This window comes from Nanorana parkeri, unplaced genomic scaffold (assembly GCF_000935625.1).
Source record: "Nanorana parkeri isolate BGI_ZX_2015 unplaced genomic scaffold, ASM93562v1 scaffold9, whole genome shotgun sequence".
In the NCBI taxonomy this organism is placed as follows: Eukaryota; Metazoa; Chordata; class Amphibia; order Anura; family Dicroglossidae; genus Nanorana; species Nanorana parkeri.
This window is the reverse complement of record NW_017306277.1, coordinates 4,162,736-4,178,870: the sequence shown is the minus strand read 5'-3', so window position 1 is coordinate 4,178,870 and position 16,135 is coordinate 4,162,736. Positions and strand designations below refer to the sequence as shown.

At 42.4% G+C, this 16,135-nt stretch overlaps 1 protein-coding gene across 1 annotated transcript in view; it reads right to left on the bottom strand.

Moving 5' to 3' along the window:
- Nucleotides 1–8,357: 8,357 nt before the first annotated feature.
- The window catches only part of SLC25A26 (solute carrier family 25 member 26), a 112,350-nt gene continuing 104,572 nt past the window's right edge, over nt 8,358–16,135 (bottom strand). The window contains exons 8-10 of the mRNA XM_018554608.1: nt 15,289–15,353; nt 12,516–12,589; nt 8,358–8,572 (exon numbers count right to left, since the gene is read on the bottom strand). Of these exons, the coding sequence (XP_018410110.1) occupies nt 8,476–8,572; nt 12,516–12,589; nt 15,289–15,353 (236 nt within the window). The 3' untranslated portion in view covers nt 8,358–8,475. The remainder of the gene's footprint in view (nt 8,573–12,515; nt 12,590–15,288; nt 15,354–16,135) is intronic.

Below are 16,135 nucleotides of genomic sequence, written 5' to 3'. Positions count from 1 at the left end.
TAGCGTATTGCAGAAAAATATTACCTTTTTATATCACATTCCAAATTCCCAAAATATCTAATCAAGAGGATGGAAAAAATACCCAGAATTCACCATGACGTCAAAGCCTTCCTGTCTGAATAGGATACACTTTTCACTGTTGGTAAATTGCATCAATACTGCATTAAGCCCCAGTAACAACTTCTTAGTATACAGTACAGCAATAATATAGCTAGTGTAGCATACAGCAGGCTCTAAAATATGAAGAGAGCACATCATCAGTGCTACAACCTTCATTTAAGGCCACCATACAAGTCGCTCCTGTGATTCAGCAGGAATTTACCAAAATTCGAGCTATCTATGGGGGAGCATTTCAGTGTGCGGCTAAAACCCCCCACTCCAAATACTGACTTTATGAGAGTCCCTATTTACGTTTAGGGGCTTCTTTCACATGACCGTGCATGAGCCTAGCAACAAGCCACCCGCAATGTATTGTGGTAGGCAGGAAGAGGATGTGTTTCCCATACCTGGAAGCTGAGGTTTTTGTGGCGTGTAGGGGTTCTTCCACTGGTAGATTTGGGAGGTGGGTGGCACTGTCAAGGCAGAATGTAACCACACGGTGCCCCGTGTCACCATTACTAATCCGGCTGTGAAGATGCTACACATATAATGGGGCTCTCTGACTATAGCAAAGGTTTTCCATCACTTGTAGTCCTAAATGGTGGATTACTACATCGGCTGACCAAGCGCAGATACCTAGAAGGGGCTCATCCTCACCCCAAATTGTCAACACATCCAGAGAACAAACAGCCGGCAGCACATCATAACTCCCAAGACATGTAAAGATTTATGATTACAGGACCAACTGCAAGAAGCCACGTCTGATATCTCCACTGGCGCATTTCACCCAACACTGGGCTTAATTGTAGGGAAGAGTTCTCTACGATTAAGCCCAGTGTTGGGTGAAATGTGTCAGATGAGACTTTTTTGAAGTTGGTCCTAAATGTATATATCTTTACAAGCGTTGGGTATTGTGGTTTGCTGCCAGCTGTTTTTTCCTGACCATATTTCCAGCTAAAACATCACTCTTTCCTGATGTGTTATTGCTTCCCTCTGTAGCTTGTTGTCTGAGATAACCTGTCGCTAACCAATAAAAAGGAGAAAAGTACTATCGGGCACCATTTCAACTGCTGTTAAAAGGGAACATTGCAAGAGGTTGCAGTAGATGACTTCACTGTTTCTAGAGAGAACTTAGCTCTTGGCCAACTAGTCAGGGCCTAGTAACGAACAAGATGTCTGCCAACTAATACGCTAGCCACTTACACTGTACATAGCATGAATTTGCACTTTGGGACACATAGCGCTGTGTGTATGCTGAGTGCCAAGATTGTTCGATTCCTTCTAAAGGAGTGTGGCATAGGAAGCTGTAACATTGGACAGTCTGAGACTCCCATCCAAAATGTTACAGCCAACTGATGAAATGTGAATGTTTTAACCCGTATTCACCCACCTGGCTGTTATATTTTTTGTTACTTTAGTATAATGTGAACTAGTAAATCTTTCAGATCACCTTGCTTCTATGCATCAGTGTATGTTCTAAAGGCATCCTGTATATAAACTAGAGCAAGGGAGGACTGGTGGTGTTCATAGTAGCAACTAGTCAGACTGCTACCTAGAAACACGACAGCTGAAGTCTGGTTGGCTGCTAAAGAAACACAGAGAATCCCCTTTACTTCAGTTAGGCCAACCAGGCCTGTCGGGAAGCTTTACAACATGCACAGATGATTCAATTATTAACTGAAACAAATATTTATGTTGTGAAAAATGTACCTTTATCAGCACCCTTTGTGTGTGAAGTAGTTAGTGCTTCATTTGGACATGGTTCAGTAGTATAGACTAGCTGTCATGGCCCAGCTTTGAAGGCCCATTCACACCTGTGTGTTGCAGCAATGCATGCTAAAATGCCCCCGATGGCACAATGCATGGCTATGCACCTGCTCTATGTGCAGTGGATTGGCGTGCTATTCATTGTAAATTAACCCCAATGCATTGTACAGTAATGCACAATGCATGGCAGCACACTGCCGTACATATACAAAGCATTGCGGTGTGCTGCATTGTCAAACATCATGCAGGGGTTTTTTTTCCCCATCTGATGTGTTGGATGAATAATGAATGGGCTGTCTTAACCCCTTAAGGACCAATGGCGGAATTATTCCATCATGGCTGTCCGTGCCATAAGGACCCATGACAGAATAATTCTGGCATGGGTCCTTAGGGGTTTAAGCTTCCCTCATGCACTACACAAGAACGTATATATGAATATGTCACATCAAATTAAAGCCCCTTTTTTGTCCTTTAAACAATGGGATATAATATGCGTTGGTGCCATAAATGAGAAAGATGGAAAATGCTGTTGCACGAACACGCACCGAAAAAAAAAAGGGGTTAATGCAACACGTGTTAACGTGTATTGGAATGCCTAAGTGTGATTGGGCCCTCAGAGTTTTTTTTTTTACTATTATAGGGCCATAACTGACCATACATCATAGATTCTGTCATTTTAACCCATCTTTTGCCTGAAAATGTCAGTTCGATGGAACAAAGAGAAATATATGTTTGTGGGACTGGATTGCATTATAAGACCAATCAACCTTCTTTGGTTAAAAAAAAAAAGTGATTGAATCGCTTGTTTAATTTAAAGAGCCACATCAGTCCTATTGTTACATGTATGTATAGAATAAGAGTCTTTAACATTTTGTAGATTATATCCATACAATAGATATAATACATGAGCAAGCTGAGACCCTAGAACTCTGCAATTCATGTCATTTTCTTTCGCTGAATACTTTTTTCACACATTTAAGGTAAATCTCAAGCTAAGACTTTTTCCATTCGTTTTGGATAAAGTAGGGAAGGGTTGGAAACCCCTGTCACTTTTTTCCCCATTGGTGAGATTTTCCTTCACTTCCTGTCACAGAGATGCGACATGAAGTAAGAGGTAATCCTCTCTTATAAGGCTGTCACTGGAATTGGTGTACCTATTGGGTGATTGACTGTTACATTTTGTATTTCCAAATCTCCCCGTCGGACACAGACCGCAATATAAACCTGGATTGTAAGTACCACACTGTAATATTTGGGTCCAGATATGTTCATTCAGAAAACAAACCGATGACAAAATTCAATGCGCTTTGGGTGCTTAGCTCAACCCCCCTTCGTCGGGGCTTAAATAAATAATGTTCAAGAAGCTTGAAGCAGCTGCTGACATATGCTGTGCAATGGTCAGTTACTATCAAAATACCTAAATTATTTATTGATCTTGGAGTCTGCAATACATTGGTTCTTTCAGCCCTGATAAAGAAGGTCAGCCCCGGAAACACATTGGCTTATGTAATCAATTGTTCTTTGGAATAAACTTATACCTGGACTTGAACATTACAGTGTGGCGCTTCAATTCTAAACTGATTCAACTTCATCACAACCCAAGATGGCTGTAGAAATCCATCAATGGGTAGAAGCTGCCAGCCTTATATCCAGATCATCCAATAGTCACACCACCATCATACTGTTATGGGACAACAATACAAAATGAATATCTAATAAGACTCGACAGTACAGCACCTTGAATCCACTTCCTTAGCAATCAAAACCTGACAGGAGTTTCCAATATTTTACCCCTCCATACAACACTATAAAACATAAAAAAAAGTTTTGGCTATACATACAATTTAACCACCACCAAAAAAAAAAAAAAAGTCTCTCTCTCTCTCGAGACTTATTCCCCAAAAAATGCTGCTTCTGCAAGGCAATGTGAAATGGAAGTATTACAATTGTGTACAGACTTATTTATTTGTAGAATACGTGCTACAATGTTTCTAACAAATGCCAATGAATCATCTTTGCTAAATGTTTCAAAGTGGCAAAGCTGTTTTTGTATCTCCTTGTTGAAAGGTTTTCAAAGGTTCCAGTTGAAAAAAGTAATAATAATAAAAAAAAAAAAACTTAGTGAAAATTTGTGTGCTGGTCTTTTTTTCTTTACTAATTCACCATTTCCGTTTCCCATCAACATGTGATGGGCAACCTACTGCTCTGAGAAGGTGTGGAGGAGAAACTGAATAGTAGCTAGGAACAACAAAAACAATTGTTGCCTCCAATGCTTAAACTAATAACTAGGGATCCACTGATACCGATACTAGTATCAGTGCCAAGTATTCGGCAGAGTACTCGTACTCGCCCAAATGCTCCGATACTTACCTTCAATATCAGAACTTGCGGTCAGATGGGGATCTCCCTCTGACCGGCAGTACCGAGGGAGTATGGACCCGGCTTCCTTTCCAATCAGGAAGCCGTGTCCCGTTTCCTGATTGGTCAGAAAGCCATGCTGCCTAGCAACAAGTGAAGCCGGCTTCCTAGCCAATCGGGGAGGCGGGTCATGATGTGCCGCCTGGCTTCCTGATTGGCTAGGAAGCCGGCTTCACTTGTTGCTAGGCAGTGAGGCTTCCAATCATGACCCACCACCTAGCTTCCTGAATGGTCAGGAAGCCAGGCAGCCTCGGGAAGTGAAGACTGTTCTTTCGATAGAACACCAGCTTCCCAGGCAATCAAATCGGGAATCTGGGCGGTAGGTCATGATCCGCTGCTCGGCTTCCTGATAATCGGGGCAAACGGCACTGGTATCAGTATTCGGGATCGGCGAGGACCCCCCCCCAAAAAAAGCACTACTCGATACCAAAAAACTCGGTGCATCCCTACAAATAAGGCCTGGGGGAAGGTGGGAGATCAAGTGAATAACTAAAGCTCACCATACACCAGTAGAAAAATGTGTTCAATTTTCTAATAGTTAATTGGGTTAAATTGATGATCCATTTAGACCGTAGTGATGAAAAAAAATCAAAGGAGCAGAATGGAAAAATTTTCTCGAACAAAATTTCTAAAATGTGAATAAGGCTTTTTGTTCAGGAAGCTCCATTCATTGCAAAATCAAATGGAACTTTGTACAAAAATCTCATCAGAACATTCGATAATGCCATCAGTGTATGTCCAGCCTAAGGGGGGTAACCAAATTACCTGACAACATACAAAAAAAAATAGCAAATATGCATTTTAAAGAAAGCATTAAAATTAAACAAAACACAGTATTCTAAATGACCCCTTGGACGGCATGGTCAATGGTTCCTGAACATTAGGTATGGCCCTATACTTAGACATCTTAACATGTGACTGGCTGCAGTGGGATCCCAAAGCAGCAGCTTGTCAAGCTGGGGGAAGTACTTTTTTTTTTTTCTTTTTGCCTTCTGCTACCACCTATGGGTTTTAAGGAAGAGACAAACGGGAAATCTTAATTTTAAAAAGAAATATGACACTAACCCTCCCCCATGGTCTCCTAATGTTCTCATCCATAGTATGGCTCTTTCACCTTACCACACTTAGGGGCTGATGTACAAAAGTTCTGCCCAATGTATAGCCAGGCTAATGTCATTCTCACGGCCTTCCCACTACTAAATGCAGCCGAAAAGCATATGTATCTCCTATACTGGATATCCTCCAGCCAGGAAATGTGGCAGCCTCTGACTTCCTGTAGCTTCTAATGAGAAGCTCACAGTGTGCAGTGACATCAAGGTAAGACATTTCAGCACAGGAGAGCAGTCTGTACAACTGCGCAAGGCCGGAGTTCAGCTATAAGTGTAATTTACATTGTGTAGATGTCACGAGTAAGAGGTAACACACCTTGACGGTAACATTCCAGGTCCTAATACTACACATTCAGGGCTTAGTAAGCTTTCAGAAATTCTGCAAATACCAAAATATCAATGTTCAAAGGAGGAGCCCTGTCTAGCCTTCAGGAGCTTATGCAGGAGAAATTCCAATCATGTCAGAGTGACAGATGGGTCTTATTACATGGGAGGATATGTGGACAGTGACTCAGAAGGAGCGGGCCGAGGTAAGGGGTGTTCATCATACTGAACAATAAACGGAAGGTAATCAGAGGGAAACCATTGTACAAAGAGGACAAATCTGAAGACTTGCGGCCCATTCACTGTTGCAGTGCGTAGGCCACCCTATTCATTATGAATGGACTAGTGTGCACCACAACTAATGAAACAATGTGCATGACCCTTTTTCCCCCCCAAAGCGGCACAAGGCGCGGTACAGTGGTACCTCGGTTCACAAACTTAATTCGTTCCATGATTCTGGTCACGGACCGAATCAAACTGTGATCAGACCGTGATCTCGACTAGAGGAAGCCACGACCATGTGTCAGAGCAGGGAAGATGGCTGCGGTTGTGTTAGTCACCCGATGCGGAGTTTGTGAACGGAAGCAACATTTTGCCCGAACTTCCTGTTCGCGAACCGAATTGTTTGTGAACCGAAGTAACACTGTATATGCATTATGGTGTGCTGCATTGTGCTCTATATACAATACAATGGTGCCACTCACAATGCATGGCACTGCAATGTACTGCACATAGAGCATTGTGGCAATGTGCCCTAAAACACACGCTTTAATGCCCATTTACAAGTGTGAGTGGGTTAAAGGGAACATGGCTAACACGGCACAGCTCTAAATGATCATGCCTGTAATGTAGACGAGCACAGGGCCACCATCCGGGACTTCCTTCTGAAGATGCTAATTGCCTGGCAGTCGATAACATTAAAACATTTAAAGCCTTTGAAAATATAATTTTTTTTTTGATCATCAACATTGAGTTGCATACAATAATCCATAAAACAATACAAATATTAAGGCTGTTATTGTAATAACAATGCTCTCTAAAACTTGGCCATCGCTTGCTGGAATCAGCTACTGTACGGATGTCAAACAATCAAGAATAAGTGAACTAAATAATTCTTTCTGGCAGAATATTTCTCCAGCACACTGGACATTGTTCCTCATTTGTACCATTGTACACCTGGTATTGATTATTAAATAAAAGCACAATTCTATAAGGATAAAAAAAAGAATATATTTCCTCCTAATGTACAGAAACATTCAAGTCTGAAGGAGCTCTAGTATAGTCTAACAGCACCAAATATTTGGATACAGTTAAAGAAATCTCACCTACCCAGTTCTCCGGCTGCATCCCCGTCACAGGTGCAGACAGAACAAGTGCGTGTCCACCTTCTATCAGTTCAGCTCAAAAGATAGCCGCACACCACCGGATCTTCAGATAATAAATCCAATAATGCATACCACAGACGTGACACCCCCCCGCCCCCCGAATCCAACAAATGTATTTTACGCATTTCACCGACTAGGCTTAGAGTATGACTAAGCTTGATCGGGGAAACGCGTAAGTGACTCTTGCATTGTATTGGGGAGCACGTCTGTGGTATGCACTTTTGTATTACATTGTATTTATTATCTGAAGATCCAGCGGTGTGCAGCTATCTTTTGTGCCTGGATTTTAAAAAATAGCTGTCCACGCACATCACAATTTGATTGTACACTCTCCTATAGATTTGTGAGCAGCCATGTAATGCAATGCCTTACCTTAGAGTATTCAAGCACCTTAACTATTAACAAAATGTATTGTATTTGTGTATCACTTGGCTGTAGATCCTCAAATCATCTCTGAATTGGTGCTGACACTGTCCTTCCTTCTGGAGGGGGGCTACTTTTGTTCCCCACGGTCCCTGTGTGTGTTGTAAAGTAGTCACCGCTCCAAGCTCACTCCTGTGATGGACTACAATCTTCAATACAAATTATTAAACTAAATATGAGATTGTAGTCCATCACGGGATTGAGTTTGGAGCGGTGACTACTTTACAACACACACAGGAGCCATGGGGAACAGAAGTAGTCACCCACCAGAAGGAAGGACAGTGTCAGCACCAATTCAGAGATGATTGGAGGATCTACAGCCGAGTGATACACAAATAAGATACATTTTTGTTAATAGTTAAGGTACGCGAATGTATTTTTAAGGTTTAGCTCCTGAGCTTAGTTTCACTTAAGTGTGCACCAAATGCCTTTCCAGGAGGGGGCAGAGACAAGACCAGTTACCCTGCACAAGAAGAAAGAGCAGCAGTCAGTGGTCTTTATTACAGGAAGCTCCAAGTCTCACGCTGGATTATTGCACAGATCTGCAATAAATACACAAAGCGCCGCAGGATCCAAGTAAGAATACACATGGCTTTTCTATGGAGACAATGTGTGTGTAGAGCAGAGTTCAGCTTTAATGTTCCCCGTGATGAGGATACATTAATAAACATCCTCCTTTTGACAGTTACTAAGCCATCACTTTGCATGGCTGCTAGTAAAAAAAAAAAGAAGATGGCAACATGGTTCTGAAAAAGATGCATAAGAATTGTGATTGTTCGTGGAAATGTTTCTTTTGAGGTACTGTAATATTTCATTCCTTTTGGTGCGTGGATGTCTCAGCTGTTATGCTGTGTGATGACAATCCTTCAGCATAACTGCTTCGCTCCTGTGCCCATCTATTGTCGGGAGAGTCCATACATCGTCTCCTATTGCAGATCCTCCAGGATTCATCATAGAAGCAAACTGCGCACTTTCTCATAAGCTCCGAGGAAAATGAAGCCACCGAGGCTGATTGCCGCCATCCTGGGGACCATGCCGGCAAATAGTCTGGGCAGGGAAGAAAGGGAAACCAATGTAAGTCTCAATCCATACACAACAAGCAGTCAAAGGTATTGTAAGTGTCTGGCTATGCTAATCTGCTACATCATTTAACCTACTTCATTAAAGCCCAGGCTGTCATGGACCCGCCCCTACCCTGTGTCTGGATAGTGAAAGGAGAAGCAGCACAGTTATGAGCTCATCTCTCCAACACTCTGCTTTCTCCTATAAACAGCATGCGTCTTGTCACGGATTGGTTCCTTGTACTGCATCCCTTTCTGCCACTCCAGCCCTGCTGTACACGAGACTGACAGTAAGTCAAATTTAGGTACTTACACTGCTTCCATTAAACAAACAGTTAATGATTTATTATTCCAGTGTTTCTCAACCTTTTTTCAGTCACGACACCCTTTAAAAGCATGCAAAATCTTGAGGTACCTTAGTCTGAAATGCCATAGATTTTAAGGAGGCACCCCATGCAAAAACACACAAAACAGAGTTTCCCCCTTCAAATCAGTCACCCTTTACATCAGGAGCCCCCCTTCAGATTAGAAGCCCCTCTTTTATATCAGAGTACCCCCTTTTCACATCAGATTTGCCCCTTTACATCAGGAGCCCCCCTTCAGATTAGAAGCCCCTCTTTTATATCAGAGTACCCCCTTTTCACATCAGATTTGCCCCTTTACATCAGGTGCCCCCCTTCACATCAGAAGCCCCTCTTTTATATCAGAGAACCCCCTTTTCACATAAGATTTGCCCCTTTACATCAGGAGCCCCCGTCACATCACAGTCCCACTACCACAACATTTTGAGGAAGCCAGGAGGCACACCGTTGGGAAAGGCTGTACTATTCAATACAGAGCTGCATTCAGTTGTGTCTTCCATATCTTTATCTCTCTGCTTTAACTTCACATAGTTCTGTGCTCTACTACAGAACAGTTCCTTCTTGTGTAATGGAGATGAGGTGTTCCGTAGTCCAGGGAAGAAGAACTTGGGCAGGGTGGACAACACTTGCTTGGTTCCTGAACCTGTTCCTGAGTGGAGCTCACTGGATATCTGGTCGATCAGCAGGTATTTTTCTATACTTAACGCGCACCTCCAATTTGTTATAACGCTTGATACTGCACAGGTAGTATTTCCCACAGACAGCCAGATGCAGAGAACCCACCAATCAGAACGCAGAGCAGGAAGTCAAACATGAACGGATTCTCTGTGCTGGTTGTGGCACCGACCGAAGTCTCAGAAATTCCGGACGGCTGATGAACGCTGCTCACATCGAGCACCAGCTGGAAACAGTTTAAGGATTCACTAGACAGCACTTAAACCTATTAACATAATTGCAACTCTAAAGCCGAGAAATTTGCATGAGGCTGGCAGGGAGCGAATTCCCCGAGGAGTGCTGAAAAAATATTTTCAAAATATGTTCCTGAGCTCTCACAATGTCGGATTGTCTGTGCAAAGTTTTCAAGATGGGTCATGGAGATAGCCATTGACAGGAGAGGGCTACCAACGGGTTTTACAGAACACTGGCAAGCCTGTGCGCCGGAACGGGAAGGATGAGGAACGGGCCTGCAGAGGCAATTAGATTGCTCCATAAAGTGCTGGAAAAAAATGAATACGGGAAAACTAAAGCTGGCCATGTACCTGGTGTTTCTTATTCTAATTTTGCAAACAATGGTCAAATTTTGGCCAATTGAGCAGGAATCGGATGAAATGTAAGTATTGTATGGCCAGCTTAAGGCTTTCCTTCTAAAAAATGTAGTAGCCTGGGTGTCATGTTGGCTGTGTCATTTCTGAACCCGCTACCTCACTGTCCCTGGACCACCCCTTTTATTCATTGGATTCATGGAGGTTCAGCATTACATGTGGGTGTTACCTTGGGTGGTTTGCATGCAAATGTGGCCTGCCTAGTAATGCCTACTCCTGCAGACTGAGAAGTGGAGAATCACCAGCACTCAGAAAATGTCATCTTGAGATCTTGCTGATCATTTATTGATGTCACATATATCAGAAAAGCCAACGTTTCGGGGGCCACACAGGGTCCCTTCATCAGGGCGACATAGAGGTCAATATAACAGCAAAAGGTTTCCCAGCACACTCACGAGCCAGCATGCAAAAAAAAAAAACCTGCCTAACCGCCAACGTTAAAATCAGAGGTTTTAAATACACGTCTTTTGCAGAAAATGTGAAAGCCGCACTGCCTCGTCCAAGCACCTCTGTGTCGTGCGGTCCTAACTCTAACCTATGAGAGACTCCATCTTGGAGCACATGTAGAAAAATATAAAATTGGGTGCAGGTTCGCCAGGAGGCAGCCTAACCTTCTTAAAGGCGCAGGAACACACAAGGGACCCCGCACATCACAACGGCACCTGAAACCCCCAGTGTGTCACTGCAGGTCAGTATGTCGCCCTGATAAAGGGACCCTGCGTGGCCCTGAAACTTTGGCTTTTCCGATACATGTGATATCAATAAATGATCAGTATTTTCTGAGTGCTGGTGATTCTCCACTTCTATGTACTTGAAAACACACGGCGCCATCAGTGTTCATCACTGCGAAGCACCCCATTGCCTATTGGTTACATATTTACATAGTTACATAGTATTTGAGGTTGAATAAATACATATGTCCATCAAGTCCAACCTATTGTGTGTATGTGTATGGTGCTACTGATGTGTGCATATGTATAGGTCCCTGTGTTCTCATTCTTAAAAGTACTTGTACCCCTGTATATTACGGTCCCTGAGGAAATCGTCCAATCGCCTCTTGAATGATTCCACACTCTTAGCTGAAATCACAGCATGTGATTCTAGATGCTTTAAGGAGTGTAGGGGAAACATCCATACAAAACGATTCTCCTCCAGACTGACATCCACCATAAAGGCATTTTGATATTTGCATAACTCCTCCTAAGAGCCAGCCTGCTAGTTCCATCCTGGCTGTGGGCTCCTGGGAGAAATACTGAGGCAGGGTGCTGTGATGCTCTCAGGAAGCCACGGACAGCACCTCCCACCAGCTATGATCTGCCTGTATTGCAAAGAGAAGTACAAAGACCCAGTGATGATGTCACTGGGTCTAAAATAGAAATGTAATTTCAAAACTTAACTAGCATATTGATGCTGGGGGGGTGGGGGGAGAGATTGGACCACAGAAGGCAAAATATAAGCAAATTAAACTGCAGCTTTAATATAAATATCTACAAGTACATGATCACATTTTTGTAGTTAGAAGCGTTACGTAACTACTAAAGGAAACTGCGTCTGACTTGGCTTTAAACGCAGCTATACATATGAAAAAAAAACTTGATACCCATCATTTAACAGTTAAAATCCGTCGGCTGCCGGGATTTGTGTGGATCAAAGAGAGCAGCAACTTAAGTGAAATCAGATATATTTTTGCAGTTTTGCCATATGGAATATATAAAGGCAAAACAGTGTAATGGCCGAGGCTGGGTGCAGCTGGCTAGACAGCCCAAATCACATAATTGCTTAATTTTACTTTACAAAAAATGTCCAATGCATTACCCTTTCGGGAAGGTCAGAGGTTAAACACTTGACATGTTCACACCCCGGTGACTAGTCCCCCTCGACTCAAGCTCATAATCTTCTTTCTGATCACTTCCATGTACTGTCACCCTTTAAACGCATCTGTTAAAAGTAAACGTAACTGAAACCTTTTATAAGATGGATATATTTGGATGGCTTTTGCGCGAGAAGAATCGTTTTCTAGTCTGCCAGTTCTTACCAAGTTACTTCAAACTAAACTTCAACTAGAGTGAAAAAAGTGGATTAAGGGTATGCTGCAATCAACATTGAAAGCCCTACTCTAGCCATACCGGATATTTTTCTACTTTTGGTTGGCATGGAGGAGGATTATATCCTTTGTCAGGTTTGAAAACACTATACAGTACATTTCAAATAATACACTAAACAAGGGATGACAGCAGTTACGTACCCAGTAAAGCCTTGTGTTTTCCATATACCTGTAAGGGCAAGGAACACATCTCCTCCTGCAGTAGTTGATCCGGCCTGCAGAAGAAGCAAAAGATTCACCAAAACATTGCCAGTTATTTCCAAGGCAGACAGAAATCCTTATTGCCACCCCACCCCGAACCAAACACACACCGCCAGGATATCTATAAACCAGGGGTAGCCAAATTTTGTCCCTCTAGCAGTGGTGACGCTACAGAGCCATCATGCATTTGCCTCTATGAGTCATGCCTGTGGCTCTCAGACTCTTGCTATGCATCATGGGACTTGTAGTTTCACCACAGCTGGATGCCCAGAGTTTGGCAACCCCTGCTATAAACAATCCCAAAATGCCGTTATCAATGCTTACCCTAGGCGTATGCATGGTCAAAGTGCATCAATGCATAAAAATCAATCAGAAGTAAGTACTTATTTTATCTACATAAACTATCCCCTTCATTCCACAAGGTTTCCCTTCTCTAAGGCTGGAACATCCATCCAGCAGCTTTCCTCCATCCATCCAGCAGCTTTCCTCCATCCATCCCGGCATTCTAACATACAAAATTATCCCAGAATGGGGCTTTAATAGTAAAAATATCAAGTCTGAGCATATAGGCCCTATACAAGATAACTCAGAGTTGGTGAGTGGGGATAAGGAGAAGGCAAATCTATTAAATACCTTACATAGTTACATAGTATTAGAGGTTGAATAAAGACACAGATCCATCACGTTCAACCTTTCTGTGTAAGTGTGTATGTTGTGCGTGCATGTGTGTATATGAGTCACTGTGTGGTCTAGTTTTTAAGAGTACCTGTACCCCTGTGTGTTGCGGTCTCTGAGGAAGGTATCTAATTGATTTTTGAATGATTCAATACTCTCTGCTGATACCACTGCTTGTGGCAGAGAGTTCCAAAATGTAACCGCTCTGACTGAAAAGTCCCCTACGCCCTCCCTTTGTGGATAAATCTTTTCTCTTCCAATTTTAGATGGTGGCCTCTAGTCCTTGTTAGGGAGACCTAACATGTTACCTTCTTCATCTTTGTGTACCCAAAGGACAATAATGAAGCTCAAGTCCAAAATGGATATAGTATTACAACAACCTCAAATGAACCATAATGGCTCAACATTTTTATGGTCCAGAACTCCTCAGGAACCATTTCTAGTCAGCTCAGTTGCACAAAATATAACTGGCTATTACCATTTATAAGTAATAACACCAAAGATTGTTGATCCAACAAATATCCAATTGCCTCAGGTATAAGGAAGGTTTTTTCCTCTGTTGGAGTATATTGGACCATGCTTTATAAAGATTTCCTTGCCTTTCTTTGGATCACTTGTGGGTTGATGGTTCTGCATATGCAGTTTTTTCATTTTATTTATGTATTTATTCATTCATTAGTCTATTGGCTGGACTTGATGGACTTTTGTGGACGTGCCTATTTTTCAACCTAACTATATAACTATGCAATTCCTGGATTGGCATGAGCAATGGCTAAAGGCGGATCTAGACTTGGGCAACCTTACCATTCAAATAGTGTGAGACAAGTCAGTTGTGAATGAGATAGCACTTACAGTAGGTATTCTGCTGATGATCTTTTGCCTAGGCACACTTATTGAGCCTGATGAAGGGACCCTGTGCAGTCCCGAAAGCGGTTGTTTGGTCATATGACAAAAAACTTCAATAAATGAAGCTTTTGCTATCTCAAAAGGACTGGTGTGCTGGTGACATTTCTACAATTTTACACTTCTTTATGTGTCACACTTCCTGTTGCTAGACCCCACCTCCTGATGACATCACCATGCATTTCAGTAATCAGAAGGGGTGGGTGGGATATGTTTGAAGGCTGGCCGAAGGCTAGCCTGGATTTGTGGGAGGAGCCTGTGCCTTTAAAGTCGGCACGGCTCACAGGGGATTCACGTCGGCGGGTCACGAACGTCCCCACCCGCCCATTCCCCTTGCTTTCATTCATTTAATTCATTTCATTTACATTCAGAGTATGCCCCCTTTTAGGCATACTGACCTGAGAAGGCCAAGGCACACCACAGGCCATTGGGGGGAGGCGAGGGGGGGGCGGCAGGGTATCACTTACTTGTTAAGGCTCGGACCACAAACCCTGTTTAAAGGACTACAACAAACTAAGAACCACGGTTTACAAATAAATGTAATCAATCATGCCACAAGAGAATTACAACACCCCCCTTCCCCACAGTTCTTTTATGGTATCATTTTCTTAATTTATAAACTGGGGTTTTGTTAGTCTGTTGTAGCCCAACAAACAGGTTATAAATCACGTTATTTAGTGCAGAGAGACAGCCACTGTGGACTTTCGTGAGTGTTAGAAGGTCAAATATTTTTTCAGTGGGTGGGATTTGTCTATTAATCTTCTGATAGGCACCTTTGAAGCTAGGACAGAGGGTGCCTAGGCACAATCACATGTCTAGAAGTGATCATCATTAATTATATGCTAAAGGTACATTTTTGGAATGACTTGCTTGGCCACATTTAATTATGCTAATCCTAACTTTAGATTTTAGGCACAGGTCCACTCCATGTAAGCACAGGGTCATCTGTACGGTTGCAGAAATCTACTTTGCTGCTGTGGGCAGGGCACATTTCACATCCTTGCTGCTCTTTGCGTCCTCACCAGGCTCCATTGTAATATAAATAACATGACTTATAACACTCATCCAATGTGTTTTGGTTAGGGCACCATTATTTTTCCCCAGGTGTGTATAGGTAACTGTTGTCATTCTTTACCTTTGCCAACATGATGCGGGTCTTCGCTACATCCAGCGGTGTCGTGACTGCAGCTGCAAACCCACCTGAGCAGGAAAAACACAAATAAAACGTTGAGGACTGTACAAGTTCCCACAACCTCTGCCAAGACATCTCCAGTCTGGATGTTTATATATAAACTACATCAAACACATGAGGGGTCATTCTACTTCCTACTGGGAAAAAAAATGTTTCTCGTTTTCTGTGATTTTTTTTTTTTTATCGTATTATTTTTTTTCTAACCAGGCTGTATTGAGACATTATGCCCTAGACACGCATGAATGGAAATGTCCAGATGGTACCCCTTTATTACCAACCGAACGATGTAGTTATGGTTACAAAAACATGTGCTGTTCAGTTCACCTGTTAACATCTTGAGAATGTGAGGGCTCAATTTTACCTAAACTGCAGAGAGTCTTAAAGCAAACCTTTACCCCCTTTGGCTAAAATTCACATCAACGTGCAGCTCTGCATGCTGATATGAAATCATCTTACATTCATTAGTTAAACAAACAGATTTTTTATTTTACTTACAATTTCTTGTTATCTACTTCCTGGTTCTCTGTGGTGATGTAATGTGCCCAAGTAATGCAACCTGTGAAGTTTACATCAGCAGAGCATTGCTGGGAATTCTTATCTGAAATTTTGCCTAGCCGGCAATTATCTATAAGTATCTGTTTGTAGATTGGCATTACTAAACATTTCTAAAGGTGCCTTTGTTATTATTTTGAAGACATGGGTAAAGTTCCTCTAAGATTCCTCATAGCTGCTTTTGCTGCTCTCCTCTCAATTCTGCTGCTGGATTTTCCCAGAAATTTCCAGGGAATGC